The sequence below is a fragment of the Anoplophora glabripennis genome, unplaced genomic scaffold, assembly GCF_000390285.2.
Source record: "Anoplophora glabripennis isolate ALB-LARVAE unplaced genomic scaffold, Agla_2.0 scaffold33, whole genome shotgun sequence".
Classification (NCBI taxonomy): Eukaryota; Metazoa; Arthropoda; class Insecta; order Coleoptera; family Cerambycidae; genus Anoplophora; species Anoplophora glabripennis.
The window spans coordinates 1,409,402-1,427,649 of record NW_019416463.1 but is presented as its reverse complement, the minus strand read 5'-3'; the positions used below and the strand labels follow the sequence as shown (position 1 = coordinate 1,427,649).

At 32.2% G+C, this 18,248-nt stretch overlaps 1 protein-coding gene across 1 annotated transcript in view; it reads right to left on the bottom strand.

Annotated features, from left to right (window-relative positions):
* LOC108912914 (ankyrin repeat and fibronectin type-III domain-containing protein 1) overlaps nucleotides 1–15,098 on the bottom strand; it is a 113,293-nt gene extending 98,195 nt beyond the window's left edge. The window contains exon 1 of the mRNA XM_018718332.2: nucleotides 14,190–15,098. Coding sequence (XP_018573848.1) covers nucleotides 14,190–14,820 — 631 coding nt within the window. The 5' untranslated portion in view covers nucleotides 14,821–15,098. The remainder of the gene's footprint in view (nucleotides 1–14,189) is intronic.
* Nucleotides 15,099–18,248: the final 3,150 nt, after the last annotated feature.

Sequence of the window (18,248 nt, the reverse complement as noted above, 5' to 3'; positions counted from 1 at the left end):
TCGTCATCAGAATAACCCATTGTAATTTTTTTAATTTTTTAAAGTAAAATGGGTTATTCTAATAATGATAAATCCCATGTATTTTTAAAAGAAGGTTCGTTTCTGTCGTTTTTGTCTGATTGTGTGCGAGAAAGATAGAGTTATAGTGTGCGATAGAGATAGAGTGACTCTGTCCTCATAGACAGCTTATCTCTTTCTCTCTCTGCTGGCTTCAGGAGTCTCCCCAGCAATTTCAGGACACCTAGGGAGGGAACGTGGGGTAGAGCGCGTGGCCTTGTTAAGCCTTCGTTATCGATCTATGATGTCACACAATATAAGAAAAAAAAATGGTTTTTGCTCGTAACTCGGAAATGGCTGGAAATATAAACAAATTTCCCCTTGGTTCTGAGTAGAGCACTCGGTGGGTGACGCAGAGCGGGGTGTCACAATATATGAAAGAAAAAAAAAACAGTATTTGCTTAGACTCTTAAGTATCAAAAAATCTCCCATGGCGAACAAATAAATCTCTCATGGTGAGCGAGTGAAAAACGTCAAAACCCGCATGTCAAAAAAAAAAATCGGGACCAACGGTGTGTGACATCATAGGGTAAAAAAGTGTTTATAACTCGGAAACGGTGCGTTGAATCGAAAAAATAATTGAAAAATGTCAACCCCTCCCTCCCGGGTTCTGTATCTTCCTTCTGCGTTGAATGCAAAAGGTCCGAGGTCCGTATGTGGAAAATAAATTTCGGAAAGAAGAGGTGTGTGAGGTGATACAGTAAAAAAGGTCTTATAATTCGGAAACGGTGCGTTGAATTGAAAAAATAATTAAAAAAATCTCCCCACTACTCTGGTTCTGATTGTCCGTTCTGCGTTGAATGGAAACGGTCCGAAGTCAGTATGTCGAAAAACAAAAGAGTTAGTCAAAAATTGCAACAGCAGTAGCGAACGCATTGTCTTATCTCTGTATTGATTGATGATTTGTTGTTTTTTTTTTAAATAAATTTCGTATTTAACTAATCCTTGAGGTTCCAGCAATTTTACATTGTGTTAATTTTTTTGAACACCTTGTGTCACAAATATGAGCACTACCAATGACATCCATGATATGCAACACTTGTGTCAATAATTATTTTACCTATCTAAAGAAATCAACAATAAGAGGCAGTACCCATCTAAGGATACACAACCTGTATAATGCAATTTTTTTAAACATAGGTGTTAATATCGTACCATATTGGAAGTCGACGCACAAATCTAAAAACATTAATTTTGAGTTTTTGAATTTTCCCATTCCAAGGTGATTTAATTAATTAGGTAAATTCATAGTTTTAATTCTAACTTGATTTATTTTATTTAACATTTAAGGCAAATGTGATTTCCAAACACAAGATAAATTCCATATCTCTTTAATTACATAATTGAAAGCATTAAATTTATTTAGCAGTTATTATTTGGCAACAAAGCCACCGCTGGAACTGCCGCCTATTAACAAGTAGAAGAGTTACCACGCTAAATTTCACAGCTGGAAGCCGGCTAAGGAGACCCTGCTTCCATTTCGGGTTGCCAATTTCCAGCATTTAAGTAGCAGTCTGTAGCGGATACGCTATATTGTCTGTGAACGTACTAAGAAATCAAAAGTGTAGTGATTAATAGTAGACATTTTCTAATTTTAGTGTGCAGCAATTTTTGGTATTGCCGGTGCATGAAGAAGAGACAAGTTTCATAAAATCTTTGATGATACCTATGAAAAATATTAGTGATATGTTGAAAGTGAAAATTCCAATATTAATAACCAATAAATCACGAACTTATATTATTGACAGCGAAAGAAAGAGAATAGAAAATTCGTCACTGTTGGTGGTAGTCTACCAGTAACAAGAACAGGATCGACTATTTGTTAGCTATCAAAAGGAAAGTGTATTGTTCAGCAGATTAATAGCTAAAATATCAAGTGAAATTGCTACATACCTACATTGAATTACCCAACCCACAGGACTAGGGAAGAGAATTTTGGTAGTTACCGCTTCTCCGACTTTACGCTGGCGCAATATGGCGGTGGGTATGGTCTCACGTTCATCTCCGGTATCGTCGGTGTCGTTGCATATGCTTTCAGGTCAGCGTATCTCACATTCTCTATTCACGCCGTTGCTTGTTCTTTAGAAGAGGTGATCAGGTTCTGTTTATGTTTTAATTTAATTCCAAAATAATAACAAATCTTCGTCACAAATCACTACAAAAATAAAAAATATTCATTCATATTTATATAAACTTTGTAATCGCCATCATTTACGAACGACCACAATAACATTTTTCTCAGTGTAATCTTCAATCGCACGAAACGTGCTTACCCAATTTAAATCATTTCGTATGGTGTTACTAGACAATGATGATAAATTTTCCCCGCAGCGACGACGCGGTAAACTGCAGTAAGTTTCCTAATCGTTTGCCTGTCAGATTCAACTGCAGTATGAGAAGGTTCGATTGATTAGTAGCTGTTGCAAATGCTAACGCTAGGTGTAAATCCAGGTAATTGGAATATCCGCAATATTGGGTTCGGCGAAGTACACGCGCTAAAAGCTTTCATTTCAATAATGGAATATATTTAGGCCAGGAACTATAGAGTTGGACGCGACTTTTTGTTTCGGCAAGCTGAATTTATCACTATAGATGCTAAATTTTATGTACAATAACATATTAGTTTCCACAGTCATAAAAATGGGGGGAAGATTGTTTACAGGCTGGTTAATTGTATAATTTCTACGTAAATTCACGTTTTTCGCTTATAACTTTTTTCCGTTCATTTCCACGATAAAACAGTAAAGTAATTTTTTTTCTCTTTAAAATACCTACAAAACTAGCCCTCGAGCGTCAAAAAATATTGATTAGATCAAAAGTTATAAACAGAAGAAGTTTATTTATGACTTTTGAATTAAACATTTATAATCTGTGTTATTATTACCAGAACGTTTTGACATCGCATCCACTCTTTCCTTATCACTTCTAATAACTTACACGAAATCTGAATTCCGTAAGTTGAATAGTTTATAAGTTATGGCCTTATAAACAAATTAACTAATTATTAGTCTGGACGATCCCGAGGATCTTCCACAATCGCACTGATTTTTTCATGGTAGATTTCATAATAATACATTGAAATGATAAGGAATGAGAGGATGCGATGCCAAAACGTTCGTTCTGGTAATAATAACGCAGTTTATAAATGTTTAATTCAAAAGTCATAAATAAAATTCTTCTCTTTATAACTTTTGATCTAATCAATATATTTTGACGCTCGAGGGCTAGTTTTGTAGGTCTTTTGCAGATGAAAAAAAAGTACTTTACTGTTTTCTCGTGGAAATGAACGGAAAAAAAGTTATAAGAAAAAAACTAAACTAAATTATACAATTAACCACCCTGTGAACAATCTTCTCCATATTTTTATGACTGTGGAAAGTAATATGTTATTGTACATAATATTTAGCATCTATTGTGATAAATTCAGCTTGCCAAAACAAAAAGTTGCGAAATAGTCATTTCCCAGCTTATTTTCCTGCCCTATATTAAATAAAAACAAAATTGATTTTGTTAGGATATATGATAAATATTTTCATTTATTTTTGTCTCTAGTCAATCTGCTGTCCGTAGAAATAAATTTGCTGTATTTAATAACCTTACTTTAGAGGATGTAGACAAACGAAAGATGGGAATATTCGAGAGTATGATGACGCAATGAAGTCACGAAGTGGAAGTGGTCAAATTAATGTCAAGGAATAACATAAATATTATATAAAATANATACAATTAACCACCCTGTGAACAATCTTCTCCATATTTTTATGACTGTGGAAAGTAATATGTTATTGTACATAATATTTAGCATCTATTGTGATAAATTCAGCTTGCCAAAACAAAAAGTTGCGAAATAGTCATTTCCCAGCTTATTTTCCTGCCCTATATTAAATAAAAACAAAATTGATTTTGTTAGGATATATGATAAATATTTTCATTTATTTTTGTCTCTAGTCAATCTGCTGTCCGTAGAAATAAATTTGCTGTATTTAATAACCTTACTTTAGAGGATGTAGACAAACGAAAGATGGGAATATTCGAGAGTATGATGACGCAATGAAGTCACGAAGTGGAAGTGGTCAAATTAATGTCAAGGAATAATATAAATATTATATAAAATAAATACACACACAAATTTCTGAAAATAAGTTTCCTACGAATTATTAGATCTGTAAAGAAATATAAATTGAACAATGTTGGAGAGAGAGGGATAAACAAAATTTTATGCATTTTTTGGGAGATTTACCTTATCGTAAACAACCACCCAACTTTTATTTGACACTTTTTTGTATTATTGTTATCATATTAAGTTTTAGTAAAATATTAATTTAAGACACTATTTTCTATTAAAAACTTTCTTCTGAATTGTTTGCACTTATATCCGTAACACCCCGTACTATACGAGAAGTGACTGTCTATGTATAAACGAAAGAAAATAGTCAAACGTAACCAAATCGACAAGTACGCTATGAGTTTCCTCTAATAAAACTGTTTTAAACGATTTTATCTAATAAGGAAGTAACAAATTAGTTTTGTATGTCTACTTTATACACATTTCCTAGGAAATCACTAATCCAATTATTTTAATCTCTCTATACGATCATCCTGTATCTGAGGATCTGTGATCCGCACTCAGTATTGCACAAATCATGAAATATTAATTGTGCATGTACCAAGACATCGTTATGAATGCAACCTCATTTAAATCAGATTTCAACACATTTATCCAACATCTGCCTGCTATCAGATCGCTGCTATTCCACTTTGGTAATACTTGAAGGTTCGAGCAATAAGTGACGAAAAAAATGTTCTTCTGCATTCGCAACGTAGGGAAACCAAGCAGAATGGTTTTGCAAAAAATCTGTCGCAATATCCCGGCAACGCAGGGTGGAAGAACACACTTTTTTTTATAAATTTTATTATGGGTGTTTATAAGCATATTTTTTTTTCTAGTAATTGTTTACCAACGTTAAAAGTTTTTTACAAAAAAACAATAACCCATTTTCCTGTAGCAGACAAATCGACCTCAAACTCTGTCAGTATACACTGAGAGATAGTTTCACTAAACAAACAACAATTACTTATTTCTCAATGGGTCCAATTACTTCTAACATGCGTCAGTGGAGTAATTGGTTAATGGTTTGACATTTTCGTTTGTTTAGTTGGGTAAATACTGAAAAACTAAATATAATCTAAGATAAACAATATAATAGGTATAAAATTATCCCTTTGAGCACAAGGGATGTCGTGGAAATATTATTTCTTGTTTGTTCAGGCAATGCTATCAAATTAGGTAAAATATAACCTTTCTTCAATTCAATGTAAGATATTTTTTTTATTGTTTAGAGTAACACTTTTTATATTATAAAATGATGTCTCTTGGATTTAAAAGTTTTTTCACTGGAAATCTTGTAAACAGTTGCTTGCTGCAGAGAAATTAGTGAGCTATAAATTTACATAGATCAGGGACTATTTCTGCCCTTCAAGTTCTTCCTAACTTTAATGGGGGCATTTAACAAAATTTGTACATGAAATATGCGGGCTTAAATAACCTATCTCAGTTGACACAACTTAATTAATATTCACTTTAATGAATGAGTATATATCGGATCCGGAGTTCCACCAAATTCTGACGATCTAACAAACTGGAGGCGATATACGGTTTTGACAAACTGAAAATCAGATAATTTCTGTCAATAATATTTCATTGTTTATTCAATAAAATAAATTTTCGGTAACAACTTTAGTTAATCTTTAATAAAAGTTCTCTGTTCCCAAAACACAGGGAAGGGAAATCTAAATTCGCACAAAAGCTTCAAAATGCATAAATAATATATTTTTGCGGATAAAGATAAAAAGAAACTAATGCACTAAATTTGATTTGAAAGTGTACACTGAAAAAAAAAGTATTTGGATCAAATGAGCAGACAGTTTTAAATGGAATTATTTGCCGCAAATGTTATTTTATTTTATTATATATATTTATATATACTACCATGTACATATTTAAAATTTAGTATTGGTGTAGGAATTATTCAAGACAAATGTAGCATATTATAATCAAACTTATATTTTCTTGAAAGAAAATTGTGGGTCACAGATTGGCGTAGGTGGGAAGTAGCACGATAGTTGGAGCCAGCACTTACGCTCTGTATATACACATCTCTTTGTGAGTAACGACACTAAAGCAGCTGGATCGTTGTAACGGAGCATCAATAGGTCCCAAACCGACTTATGTCTTGTTGGTTAAATTTACGAACGATCCTAGTTGTTGTACTAGGTGTTGTGAGTTTAAAACAAGATATTTTTTATTACTGAGAAATATTTATAACCAAATATATTCTTAAAATAAGTATATACAATCACTTGACCAAAACTATTCAATTAATTCGAATATATTTAAATGCCCTTCGGACTCAAAAATGTCCATTTAGATTAGATAGGTAAACAAAATAAGGTCACTTTTCTACAACTTTTGTTAGTTAAATAGTTCATTCTTAATCGGCATTCGGTTCATCTCTATAGGTTCATTTGTTACGAGAAGAAAGACGGTTTTACGCTTTCGTTACGTCTCAAATTCATCAAAACTGTAGAAACCGAAAGTACCCCAAGCGAATTCGAAGAATATTTGTGTGAATACAAAAAATATAGTGAAAGTGAATATAAATCTAAATTTTCTATAACAAAATATGCTTTCAGTTTTGAACATGGATATTATGAATATATTTGAATGCCCTTCGGACTCAAAATTGTCCTTTTAGATTATATACACAAAATATGTTCACTTTTCTACAATTTCTGTTAGTTAAACAGTTTATTCTTAACCGGCATTTAGTTCATCTTTATAGGTTTATCTGTTACGAGTAGAAAGACCGTTTTATGCTTTCGTTACATCTCAAAATTCATCAAAATTGTAGAAACCGAAAGTACCCCATGCGAATTCGCAGAATATTCGTGTAAATATAAAAATTACAGAGAAAGTGAATATAAATCTAAATTTCCTTATAACAAACACTGCTTTAAGTGTTGAACATATATATTGAATATATTTCAATGACCTTCGGACTAAAAAATGTTCCTTTATATTAGATACACAAAATAAATTGACTTTTCGACAATTTCTGTTAGTTAAACAGTTCGTTCTTTATCGGCATTTGGCTCATCTTTATAGGTTCATCTATTACGAGGAGAAAGACGCCTTCGTTACATCGTAAATTCATCAAAATTGTAGAAACCGAAAGTACCTCATGCGAATTGGAAGAATATTCGTGTGAATACAAAAATTGCACATTATATTTGAAACCAAGAATTTTTTTGCGTGTAGTGAAAACCATATTTTTCCAAATGGAACATCACAACTTGGAATAATGAGTTCCTGATGTCCGCACATGAAAAACTGTAAACAATTTTCACATTCAGCTATTCTTGATTCTTCTTCTTGACTCAATTTAAAACCTTAAAATAGGATGACTAAGCTATCCAAGTATACCTCTCAACAACTCGTATATATTTCGTAACGTTACGGCTAGCAATAGATGTTTCTGTCCCACCGTAATTTATATTCTTCATTATTCACTTTCATTATTTTCTACATTTGTATTCAGCTTGCGATTATTTTTAGTATTTAAATTATATGTGTGGATAGTACTATTAACGGAAAGGAAAGAGGCGTTTGTACGACTAAGCAGCGATAATTTTATTCAGAGATATGCAATACTACCCACTCTCATCCCTTTATCACTTGGACGACGTATACTAATTGAAAATGTGGAGTAAGTATTTTAAATACAGATAAAGTTAAATGTTTTATATTTATTCTGCAACACATTTTTTTTAGTTTATTTTTCTTGCAGGTACTGGATAGGAACCGAAAATATAGTGAAACTGAATATAAACGTAAATTTTTGGACATTACGAATATATTTCAATGCCGTTCGGTCTCAAAAACGTCTCTTTAGCTTAGATACTTCATAATATACAAAATACGTTCACTATTTCTGCTAGTTAAAAAATTCATTCTTAATCGGCATTTGGTTCATCTCTATAGGTTAATCTGTTACGAGGAGACCGTTTCGTGCATTCGTTACATCTCAATTTCTGTCTACGTCAAACATAACATCCTGAAATTGGGAAGAGCGGTAGAGCACCCTTTTCTGAACTAATTTCAGCTTTCGGTTAGACCGGAACCAACCCAAATTTGGTTTTTCATACCAGTCTCACATAATCTAAGGAAAATTAGCCACATCGTTCATCGTTGTTTTGAAGGTTGCTCCGAACACTACGTTCCAATTGTTCCTAAGCAACGCTACGCATCTAGCTAAACATGAGAGGTTCCATATTAAATTAAATTCTGCTCCGGCGACGGCGAAGTTCCACGGAGGGAGATTTGTTTCAATTAACAGATCAAATTTCCCAGGCTGTTAATGTTCTTGCCTCTTCATTAAGGCAATTTTAATGTCAAACGAAGAGACACTGTTTTCTTCAAAGGCTCTCAAGGAAACAAGTCATTATTTTATTGGATTGAATTGTGCAATTATACGATTTAACTTTTCGTTTCCTACCTCCCGAGAGAGATGAGTCAAAATAATATGAAATTAGTGGTAATAATTTCCTCACTAACTATTTATTATCATATAAAAGCAGAGTATGGCGGAAAATAGTCATTTATAAGGATAACCTGTGCAAATCAGTAAAGGTAGCTTCAGATCTAAACTGGCACGATTATACATGATGGAACAGAGATTTCGAAAAATTTATCGGGGGCGTAAGCAGGTTCACAATAATAAACACTAAAATCAGCACGAAGGCTTTAGTTTAATCAACTAAAGCTTAAACGTGTTCATTATTTACTTTTCCCCATCCCAGTTAGTCCATAATTCAATTCCAAGGCAAATTGTTCGCTTCCTATCTATTAAAAAATAATTATGAGGCTAATAAAACACAAAACAACAGCAATTTTTTAAATATAGATAATATAATTGGATTAAACAAGTCTTGCGAGTTCGAAAACAATGTTACGTCCGTTATAAGGTAACTACAACTGAAGCAATGGATTTATAACATAAAACAGTTTTATATACAAGGTGCTCCATTATAAAACACTGTTAAGGGTTTATAGATAAAATAAAATTTCAATATACTGCAAACGCATATAATTTGACAATTACGCTCATATACTTCGCGGTCGAAATTATGGAGAGTGACTCATTGCTAGTTCTTGCACTAGTAAGGAGGATGAGTCGTGCGGGAATAAAAAATCCATAGGCGTATCAGTTTAGAAGACAACAAGATATGGAAAATATGGAAAAAGATAATAAAACATAACATCTATTATTTTTAGAGAATTTAGCAACATTTTGTTTTTAAATTTTAAGTGTTTTCTGTAAAATAATGCCATCGCATAGGTAAGGGTGTTAGGGTATGACTAACAGACCGTTTGCTACAACCGGCATTTTGATCCATTTAATTTTTTTAATTTATAAATTTATTATAGCCATGGAATTAACGCTCCGCGCGTACATTTATCCTATGGCGTTTTTAAAGATGCGACGGCTAATTCAAGTACTACGAACGTACGTCCGTTTACACCCACTAAAAAGCATTTTCCTATAAGTATTATAAGACAGAGATAGAAGATAGATGGAAGTTCAGTGTAAGTCAGTCTATAGTTTATGTTGCAGCAAGAGGGGAAAATATCGTCTTCTCGTTTCTGAACCGGTTTAGACAGAAATTGTTTTATTAAAAAAATATGATTAGGCTATTTGTACTATGTACTACCTGTATGTACTTTTAGAAATTGATAACAATTCTGAATAAGTCTAGAATGATCAGAGCACGTTGCTCTGGAAACAAAAGCATCAGACTTTGAATATGAAGATTTATCTTTAAGAGATTTCGCAAAATTATATTTTTTTTCTGTGCTCAATTTTTTAGTTAACTTTTATGTAAAAATTTAATTTAAAAAAAACTTTAAATTGTTTATTAATTGTAGAAAATTCATATTTTATATTTTTGTTATTCATAAATAATTAATTTTTGTTTATTTTTGTGATTTTAAATAATTATATTTATCTTTCGTTAATTCGTGTTTTATTAATTTGAGATTTTTCAATTTTTATACCAGAGTTTGTTTCCAATTTTTCCTGGTTCTTTTCTGAATTTTTTAATCTCTGGACATAATATGACTTATTAATACATTTTTATTACAATTTTTTTTGTTAATTACTGTTGCAAATTTCCTTGTACACTTTGAAATACATTCCTCTTTTTAGTGAAAATTTTAAAAACTTGAGCGTACAGTTACCCAAGTCCTCAAAATTGGGATAAATTACATGCATGAAAACCTCGCTACGTGTAATAAACTAATGATTTGTTTATTTACAATTAATTAAGTGGGAGATTTGTTATGCAAATGAATTAATTAACATTACCGCATAGCCTGTTCCTGATTTATATCTTTGATAAACTTCTGTTAACCTTTATCGCTTCAAAGTATTTATTTATCTACTGGGATTTCTCACAATACTGTCGGTAAGGTGGAAAGTAGTCCCCAATGTATTATTTTTAGTGTTTGGGGAATTCTCTATTGCAGCAGGATATTTCGTAATATATCCGAGAAGAGGACTGAATGTAATAAGACATTTTTCTGGTAAAATACGCTCGAAAATACGTGGAGTATTTTATATTTTTAAGCATAATCGCGCAAGCCACAGAAATGTAATACTCGTAACGTATACCGCGGCAAAGAAAAAAGTCGTGTTTCTGAAATATGTAAGTAAAAAAATAAATTTTATTATAAGGAGTAAGCTTGGAATATTTCATTCAATTCAATTCAGTAAATTTATTTTCAACCCTGAAGTTAGACAGTATTAAAGCATTTAGAACTGTTACGTGTACAGACTTAAGAAAGTCCAAAGAAACGTTGGACTTCTTATTGTTGTAATAATTCAATTATAAATTCCTCCTCCTCTCGAAGTTGAATTTGCAGTGTCTTATTTCCTTTCGTCTGTACGCGTGAACTTTGCGATATATTTTAGTAAATTGAAAGTGACTCCCATAGCAAGTTTCATATATAACAATACAGAAAGTTTTTAACGAAGATTACCCATAATGGTATTTAGGTACTATCTACATTGGTCAGATTTGTAATGAAAGACGGAATAATAGCTTTCTTTTCTAATTTAATATTGCAGGAGTTTTTGGAGATGTATATCAAAGTACAGGGCATTTTAAAAATATGGACTAAAATGAAACAGGAGATAGAAAATAATATTTTTTATTATACCTACATTTTTAATTACTAAATTTTGACCAAAAAATTATTTCACATTTTCCCAATTTTTCAGATGTATGAAAAACTCCTTGATAATTCCAGGTTCTCTGCAAAACGTTTTGCTTTATTGAAAACCTTGTAAAATGTCTCGTTTTTTTTTTATAAAAAAACAACGTTAATTACCCCTTTGCATATCCGTTAATATCTTTAGCACAGAATTTTAAAGACGCATGTATTTTACATTTATCTGGATTGAACAACTTATACATAAGTTTTAAAGCTTCTCGTGTTTAAACTTTTTTATTTTTTTATACAGGGCGTCCAAAAAATATGAAATTTCTCCTAAGCAAAGTGTCTTTAATTTTTGTTTTCATAAAAAAATGTATTTAACAAAGTTGTTCGAGAACTCAAGAAATGCTTAAATGTTTAGTCAGAAAATAACAATAATCACATTTTACAAATAAAAAGACGGCGTCTTACATATCATAGTCATTCACTCAATTCTCACTTTCTTTTCTTCATAAGCTATGTCAGGGTGTAATAGACAGCTGTGATTTGATTAGTTATTTATATTTTCATGTTCCTCGTGCAACATCCAGACATGAGCAGAGTTTTTATTTATCAACTTCTCGTACGAATATTCTCAAATACTCTCCTATGTGCAAAATGTGCAGTTACTATAATAACCATCAAGAGTCTTTGGACCTATTTGCAAACGTATCAACAAATAATAATCATTGAGTGAACATGCATTATATTCATGCTGATTTAGGTTAACTATATTTGTATACATATTATTTTATTGTTTTTCTTCTTTTTTATTGGGTATTGTGTTATTTAGTTATTACATGTAGATATTGTATTTTTCTGTATGTACCCATTACAACATAAAAATAAAATAAAAAATATAATTACCACGGATATTCCCTTATCAATGTCAAAGTCAACATACATATTTATTTTTATTAACTGCCCACTGAACAAATTTTATTAATAATGCTAACCCGTTGACCAACGATTTTTATCTAAATGCTATGGAATCAGTACCGTTTCATATCGATATGCAATATAAATTTTTAATGAAAAGTATCCAAACGTAGCTGTAACTCGTAGAGCAGTTCGGAAGCTAATTATCAAATTCGACACCACTGGTGATGTAGAGAATTTTAGAAAGTTAAAAAAAATACAATGATAACGATGCTTATACTGTTGTAGTTATGGATTCTGTACAAGACAATCCAAAGGTGTCACTCAGGAAAAGGTCAGAAAACATAGAGGTTAGCAGATCTTATACACAAAGAAATTTAGTATACAACAAAATCTATCCATTCAAACCAGTGTTTAATCATAAATTGCTTGATGGAGATGATGGTCATCGTTTGGACCTTTGTTTAAGAATGGGCGAGAAACCGATTGAAAACAGATTCTTTCATCACAATATTTTATTTACTGGCATGGTTTCCTCTCAAAGTTATAGATACTGGGTTAAAGATAATCCAGATTTTCGATTGATAACTAATTCAAAAGTTTAAAAAAGTAAATGTCTGGTGTGGCATAATGTATCATAAAATAATTGGTCCTTACTTTTTGGAAGAATATCTTAATCAAAATTTATATTTTGAAATTTTCAATAATTTTGTTTTGACAGAACTAGATTTCGAAAATTTAGAGATCAGAAGAAAATAAATACTTCAACAAGACGGATGCCTTGCACATGCCATACTCCTAGTGAGAAACTAGCTTGATGTTCACTTCTCGGACAAATGGATTGGACGATATGGTGGTCCATACCTTGTGCACCCGACTTGTCCCCATTAGATTATTTCTTACAGGGATACCTAAAGCAAAACGTGTATTCAAACGATTTTGACGATAACATTGATTTACTTAAGCAAAAAATTCAGGAAGCTTTTGTCACCATAAACGAAGAAATGATCTCATCCGTATACAAGAAAATTAGAAAAATATTAGAAGAAAGTGTATTACTTGGAGGTTTGCAAGTTGAACAGGACTTTCTTCGTTGTTGTTGCTAATTCCATTTCTAATTGTCAATTGTCATTTTTATTTTTTAATTAGAAAAGCTACTTTGTTAATGGTAGAACAATTTCCGGGCAGATTGCCACGTCGTCGGTTTAGGTTTCTTGACGTTTCAACAGACATGTCGCCCTTTTCAAAAACTCGAAAACTTTCAGTTACTTCTGAGGAAGAGAGCGATATGTCTTTCGAAACGTCAAGAAACCTAAACCACGACGTGGCAATCGGCCTGGAAATTGTTCTACTAAGCTATTTTTCTATTATATTAAATTTAAAATAAAAGTTTACTTAATTTTTACAATTTCTGTCTGCTGTAAGATAGTTAAAAATCGCGTCTTCTTATTTGCAAAATGTAATTATGTTTCTTTATTGACTAAACCCCGTATTTAAGCATTTCTTAAGTTCTCGAACAACTTTGTTAAATACAGTTTTTAACGAAAACTAAAATTAAAGGGAAAATTTCACACTTTCAGATATTTTGGACGCCTTATATGTTTTATTACATTTGTTTCCCAAGATAAGCAAAACTTTTTATCAAGAATAACTTTCTCTGGAAAAATCAACAATAAAAAAAGTTTAAAAGAGTGCAGTACACCACCCAGGTTCGCACTGTCACCTGTCAGAATATGTATCAAATTTGTTACACTTTGCCACAAAGGTACTTCATGTCAAAAATATAGTTTTGTTATTTATTTTTACCAATACCAAAATAGCAATGAAACTCTTTCAATTTTTGTGAGAGTGCATCGAAAGCAGATATTTTGTTATATTCAAGAGACACAAGTAATTTTTACAGGTTTATAGTAATATGATACGTTTGTAAAGTACGTACTTTGACATTCCAAATAGGTAGAATTCCTCACACTAATCTTCCTCTTCGTGGCCCCTATCATCGACAGCCTAAGCGAAGTCCTTTGGAACCCGCTGTGTCTATAATCAAAATTAAACTCGTCGTAGTTCTTGCCGCGACACTGCAAACCATTTTGGCACACAAAACCGTTACTGTCGCCAATGAGTTCATTTTCAGAGATCAAACTTAAAGGTTCGCAGTTTTCCTTGATCGGGATCTGCAGAATTTGGGCAGCCTTAGGCGCTATGACGGGCGGAGGGGTGCTGACTTTGATTTTCTCGCTTTTCCTCATCTTGGGCTTCGCTTCCAGCTTCACCATCGGGGTTTTCAGGATGGTCTCCACGGGTTCCTTGATATAGAACTCGGGAAGGATAGAAAACTGGTGCCTGTCTTCGCCGTTGAAAAACTTGTAGTCGTGTAGGCTGGACATGGAGGGCGATTTCTGTAACGGGTCTTCATTGTTGTTTTTGTGGTTCGTCAGGAACTTTGTTCCTATGAAACGAAGGGAAGCACGTACGGATTTGGACCTTTTCAGGTGGTGGGTGGGTTTTCTTCTTTCTGTTAAAACATCAGCCATGGTTCTCACTTCTTTGGTACTTTTAGTCTTACCCATCACAGCTTTCTACTGAAGCAGGCATTTGCACTGGCATTTAAAACAGTTGTATGTATAATTTTCGGCTAAATTCACTAATTTTCTAACTTAAACACAACTTGTACTGATGAAATAAATGCGAATCAACTATTTAATATGCGTTTTGAGCGCTCCCCGACGACATACCACTTTCAGGGCAGAAATATTCTAACAATTTAGTCGGTTGGCGATATTTGAAAAAGTTTGGTTATGTTTACGTTGAAACCGTCGCGTCTGCCCGACTAGCGCGTGGTTACCAACAGCTGTCCGCAGAGACTGTTATTGTGCCTTGTGCCGATGCCTCACCTAACCAAATGAATGTGCAAGCAGTAAGGGGGACTGTACCATAAAATACACATCTTACTGGCTAGGCTGCCATTGCGGAGGCAAACTGGCGCTTATGGATGGCGGAGGTAAGGACCACTTTGCGAAGCCGGATTCGAGACGGCAGGTAAACGTGGTTACTACACAAGACGGGAGTAAGAAAGTCGGCGAATAAATTGTTTAATTTTTCTTGCCCGAGGTGGCATTGATTTGTGTGTGAATGTAATAGTGTTAATTCGTATACAGGGTGTTTAATTTAAGTTAGTGAACTCATAAGGGCGTAGCGATTACGTCAAAAATTGAAAAAAAATATTTATTATACACCATCCAACAGTGCAAAAATTGACAACAACAAACAACAAAATATTTGCAGAAATAAAGTAAAAATTTAACTCTTATTTTCATTGTATCTCTAATAATGTCACAGATTTTTAAAGGAACATTATTATTAATCTTGCGTTGGGTCCCCAGGGTGTGTTTATAAAGCATTCTCGGTTACATAAACATTGAATGTCTCGATGCCGATTCGATTTTGCTAAATAAGTTAGTTGTTACTGAGGTTCGTCATTAGACTGTTCATACTAAGTGATTAATAAAAGTTGGAAATTAAATTCCTAAACGTTTATTTAGGCCCAAAGACCAGTTATCCTGATAATAAGTAGCATATTTACAAATAAAATTTATTTTTTAAATATCCGCAGCAATTTTTCATTTTTCTTATTTGTGCATCAAGATACCGACAAGCGACATACTGATTTGTGTTCGTTTTAGTTTTTATGTATAATTAGTTATATTTTGCTTAATAAATTGCTCTAAATGTTTTAAATGTGAATTACATAAACATATCAAGTTTTTAAATTTTATTTACTTTCATTTACGTACCTTGAAATATATCCGAGAAAAAATTCTTATTTCTTTTATTTTATCCACTTGTCGTATACCCCATTAATTATTTCGAAATAGGATGTTCAAGTAGATTAATATCTAGTAATCTAGTGGGCTATAGTATAGTAGGTATAGTACACAGGTATTATTCATTTAGTGTTTTCTTATTACACGATACAGAATTATTAATTGAACAGAATAGACACCTTAACGCAACATTATGAAAATTTTTACTTTCAACGAAAAAGAATGAAATGTAACATTTTATGTTTTGATAATAGAAGCTGATGAAGTTTTTGTCACATAAACTATAAACTTTTTTGTAGTAACTGGTAACAGTTCGAAATTTTATGGAATTATATGAAGCAATTTATATCTGAATATTGTTCTGACATTGAAAATATTTCAAGAAAAGTCCGATCGGGATACTTCAGTGCCAAGAAAGACTTTATTACACATAATTTTAAATCAATCGAGTAGGTATAGACAAGTTGAGAATGAAATATTTACTTTCGTACCTGGTAGTTAAGTCATCAACGAAGATTCATGTCACTGAAACCATATCAAAAATTAGGTTACAAGATCACAGAAAGTTTTCACCTCTGGGCTAAAAAGACAATGCGACAAAAAACCGAATCGAAATAAAATAGGTTATATAGAATGGATTGCTTTCAAATCGTTTGTTGGTAGAACGTTAAATTAGATTTTTTGCTCTACTTTTTTATGAAACGGGTTATGGAAATCATGCTGTCAAGACTGCTGAAATTTGCTAAGTAGAAGGTTAGAAAAAATTTAATGTAGGTTATTATTTTAATTATTTATTATTTTAGTACAAGTTCGGTACAGGATCATTTAATAAATCGAAGTTCTAACAGTAACATAATAACAAAAGAGGTGCGTTGTGGGTACAATAAACAATTACACCGCTTTTTTTTACCTGGTATTTGCAGTTACTGATTCAAGAATGTAAATACTAGAATGCCGCAAATAATTAAAAAGTGTTACGTTAAATAATATTTGGGATATTTGAATTTTATTTAATTCTTCTTGCGAAAAAAAACAAATAATGAAAATTTTCATGTGAGTATCTAAACGACACAATTCTCGTATTTTGCAATTGGAACAATGCCATGAAATTTTATTGTGTTGTTTGAATTATGTGGTTTGTTTAATTTAACATGACTTAAAGTAAACGAATTTTAATTCCAATCTGACAATCATTGGTTTTTCCATAGACATTTGGGTACCAGCCCTTTGCAATATTTACAGACATCCCCCAGAAAAGGAAGCTGTTATTGCCCTGTAATTACTAAAGTCATTAAGTAGGGGGATGGGGTCGAGGTTTGTAAATATTTAGATTTATTAAATTTTAATTGTGCCCTTCAGACTTGATTGCTGCAACCCTTAATATCTGCTAAAGGATATTTTATGATGTATTTCATTACACCGTATTATGAGACATAATTAATATTAAAGCGGATATTTAATTTTACAAATTAGTTAAAATGAAAAAAAGAAAAACGAAAAACGGAAAGAGAATTTAAAAAAAATAGGCCAAAAAAATAGAAGTGATAGATTTATCTGTGACAATAATAAACAAAAATAAAAAAATGGAACTTTCAAAATGCACTGACACAATAGTAAATTGTGCAATAAGTACGGTAAGTTGTATATTGCCCAGTTGAGCGGACGAGTGGACTCATTCATGTCATGTTGACTGTTTTCTTTGACTCTCGTGGTGTTGTCTATACAGAATTCCTTCCGGATGGGGAAACAGTCTACAGAGTGTATTATCTGGGCATTATGACGTGTTTGAGAGAGAAGAGAGACATAGATAGAGGAGACATATTGATTGTTACATTTTTACAAACAAAAAATAATATTACAAGAACGTTTACAGTCACAAACAAAACAGTTGATGACTTAAATCTACTTACAAAATATAACAAATATGTTTCCCTTAGACCTACCCACACTCTTCATAATCGCCTCTTCATTTATTATAAGAACAATAAACCCACAGTGTAACCTATCGGAAAAAATGTATTTAGCAACATTCCAAGCAAAATACTCATTTTTTAAAACTACCTGAACCTAATACATACATAGGACATTGCTTCCACTGTAGTTCCACAATCCTACTAGCTAACTCTGTAAGTGATTTACTAACACTTAAAAACAAGGAGATTGGCGTTCTTCTG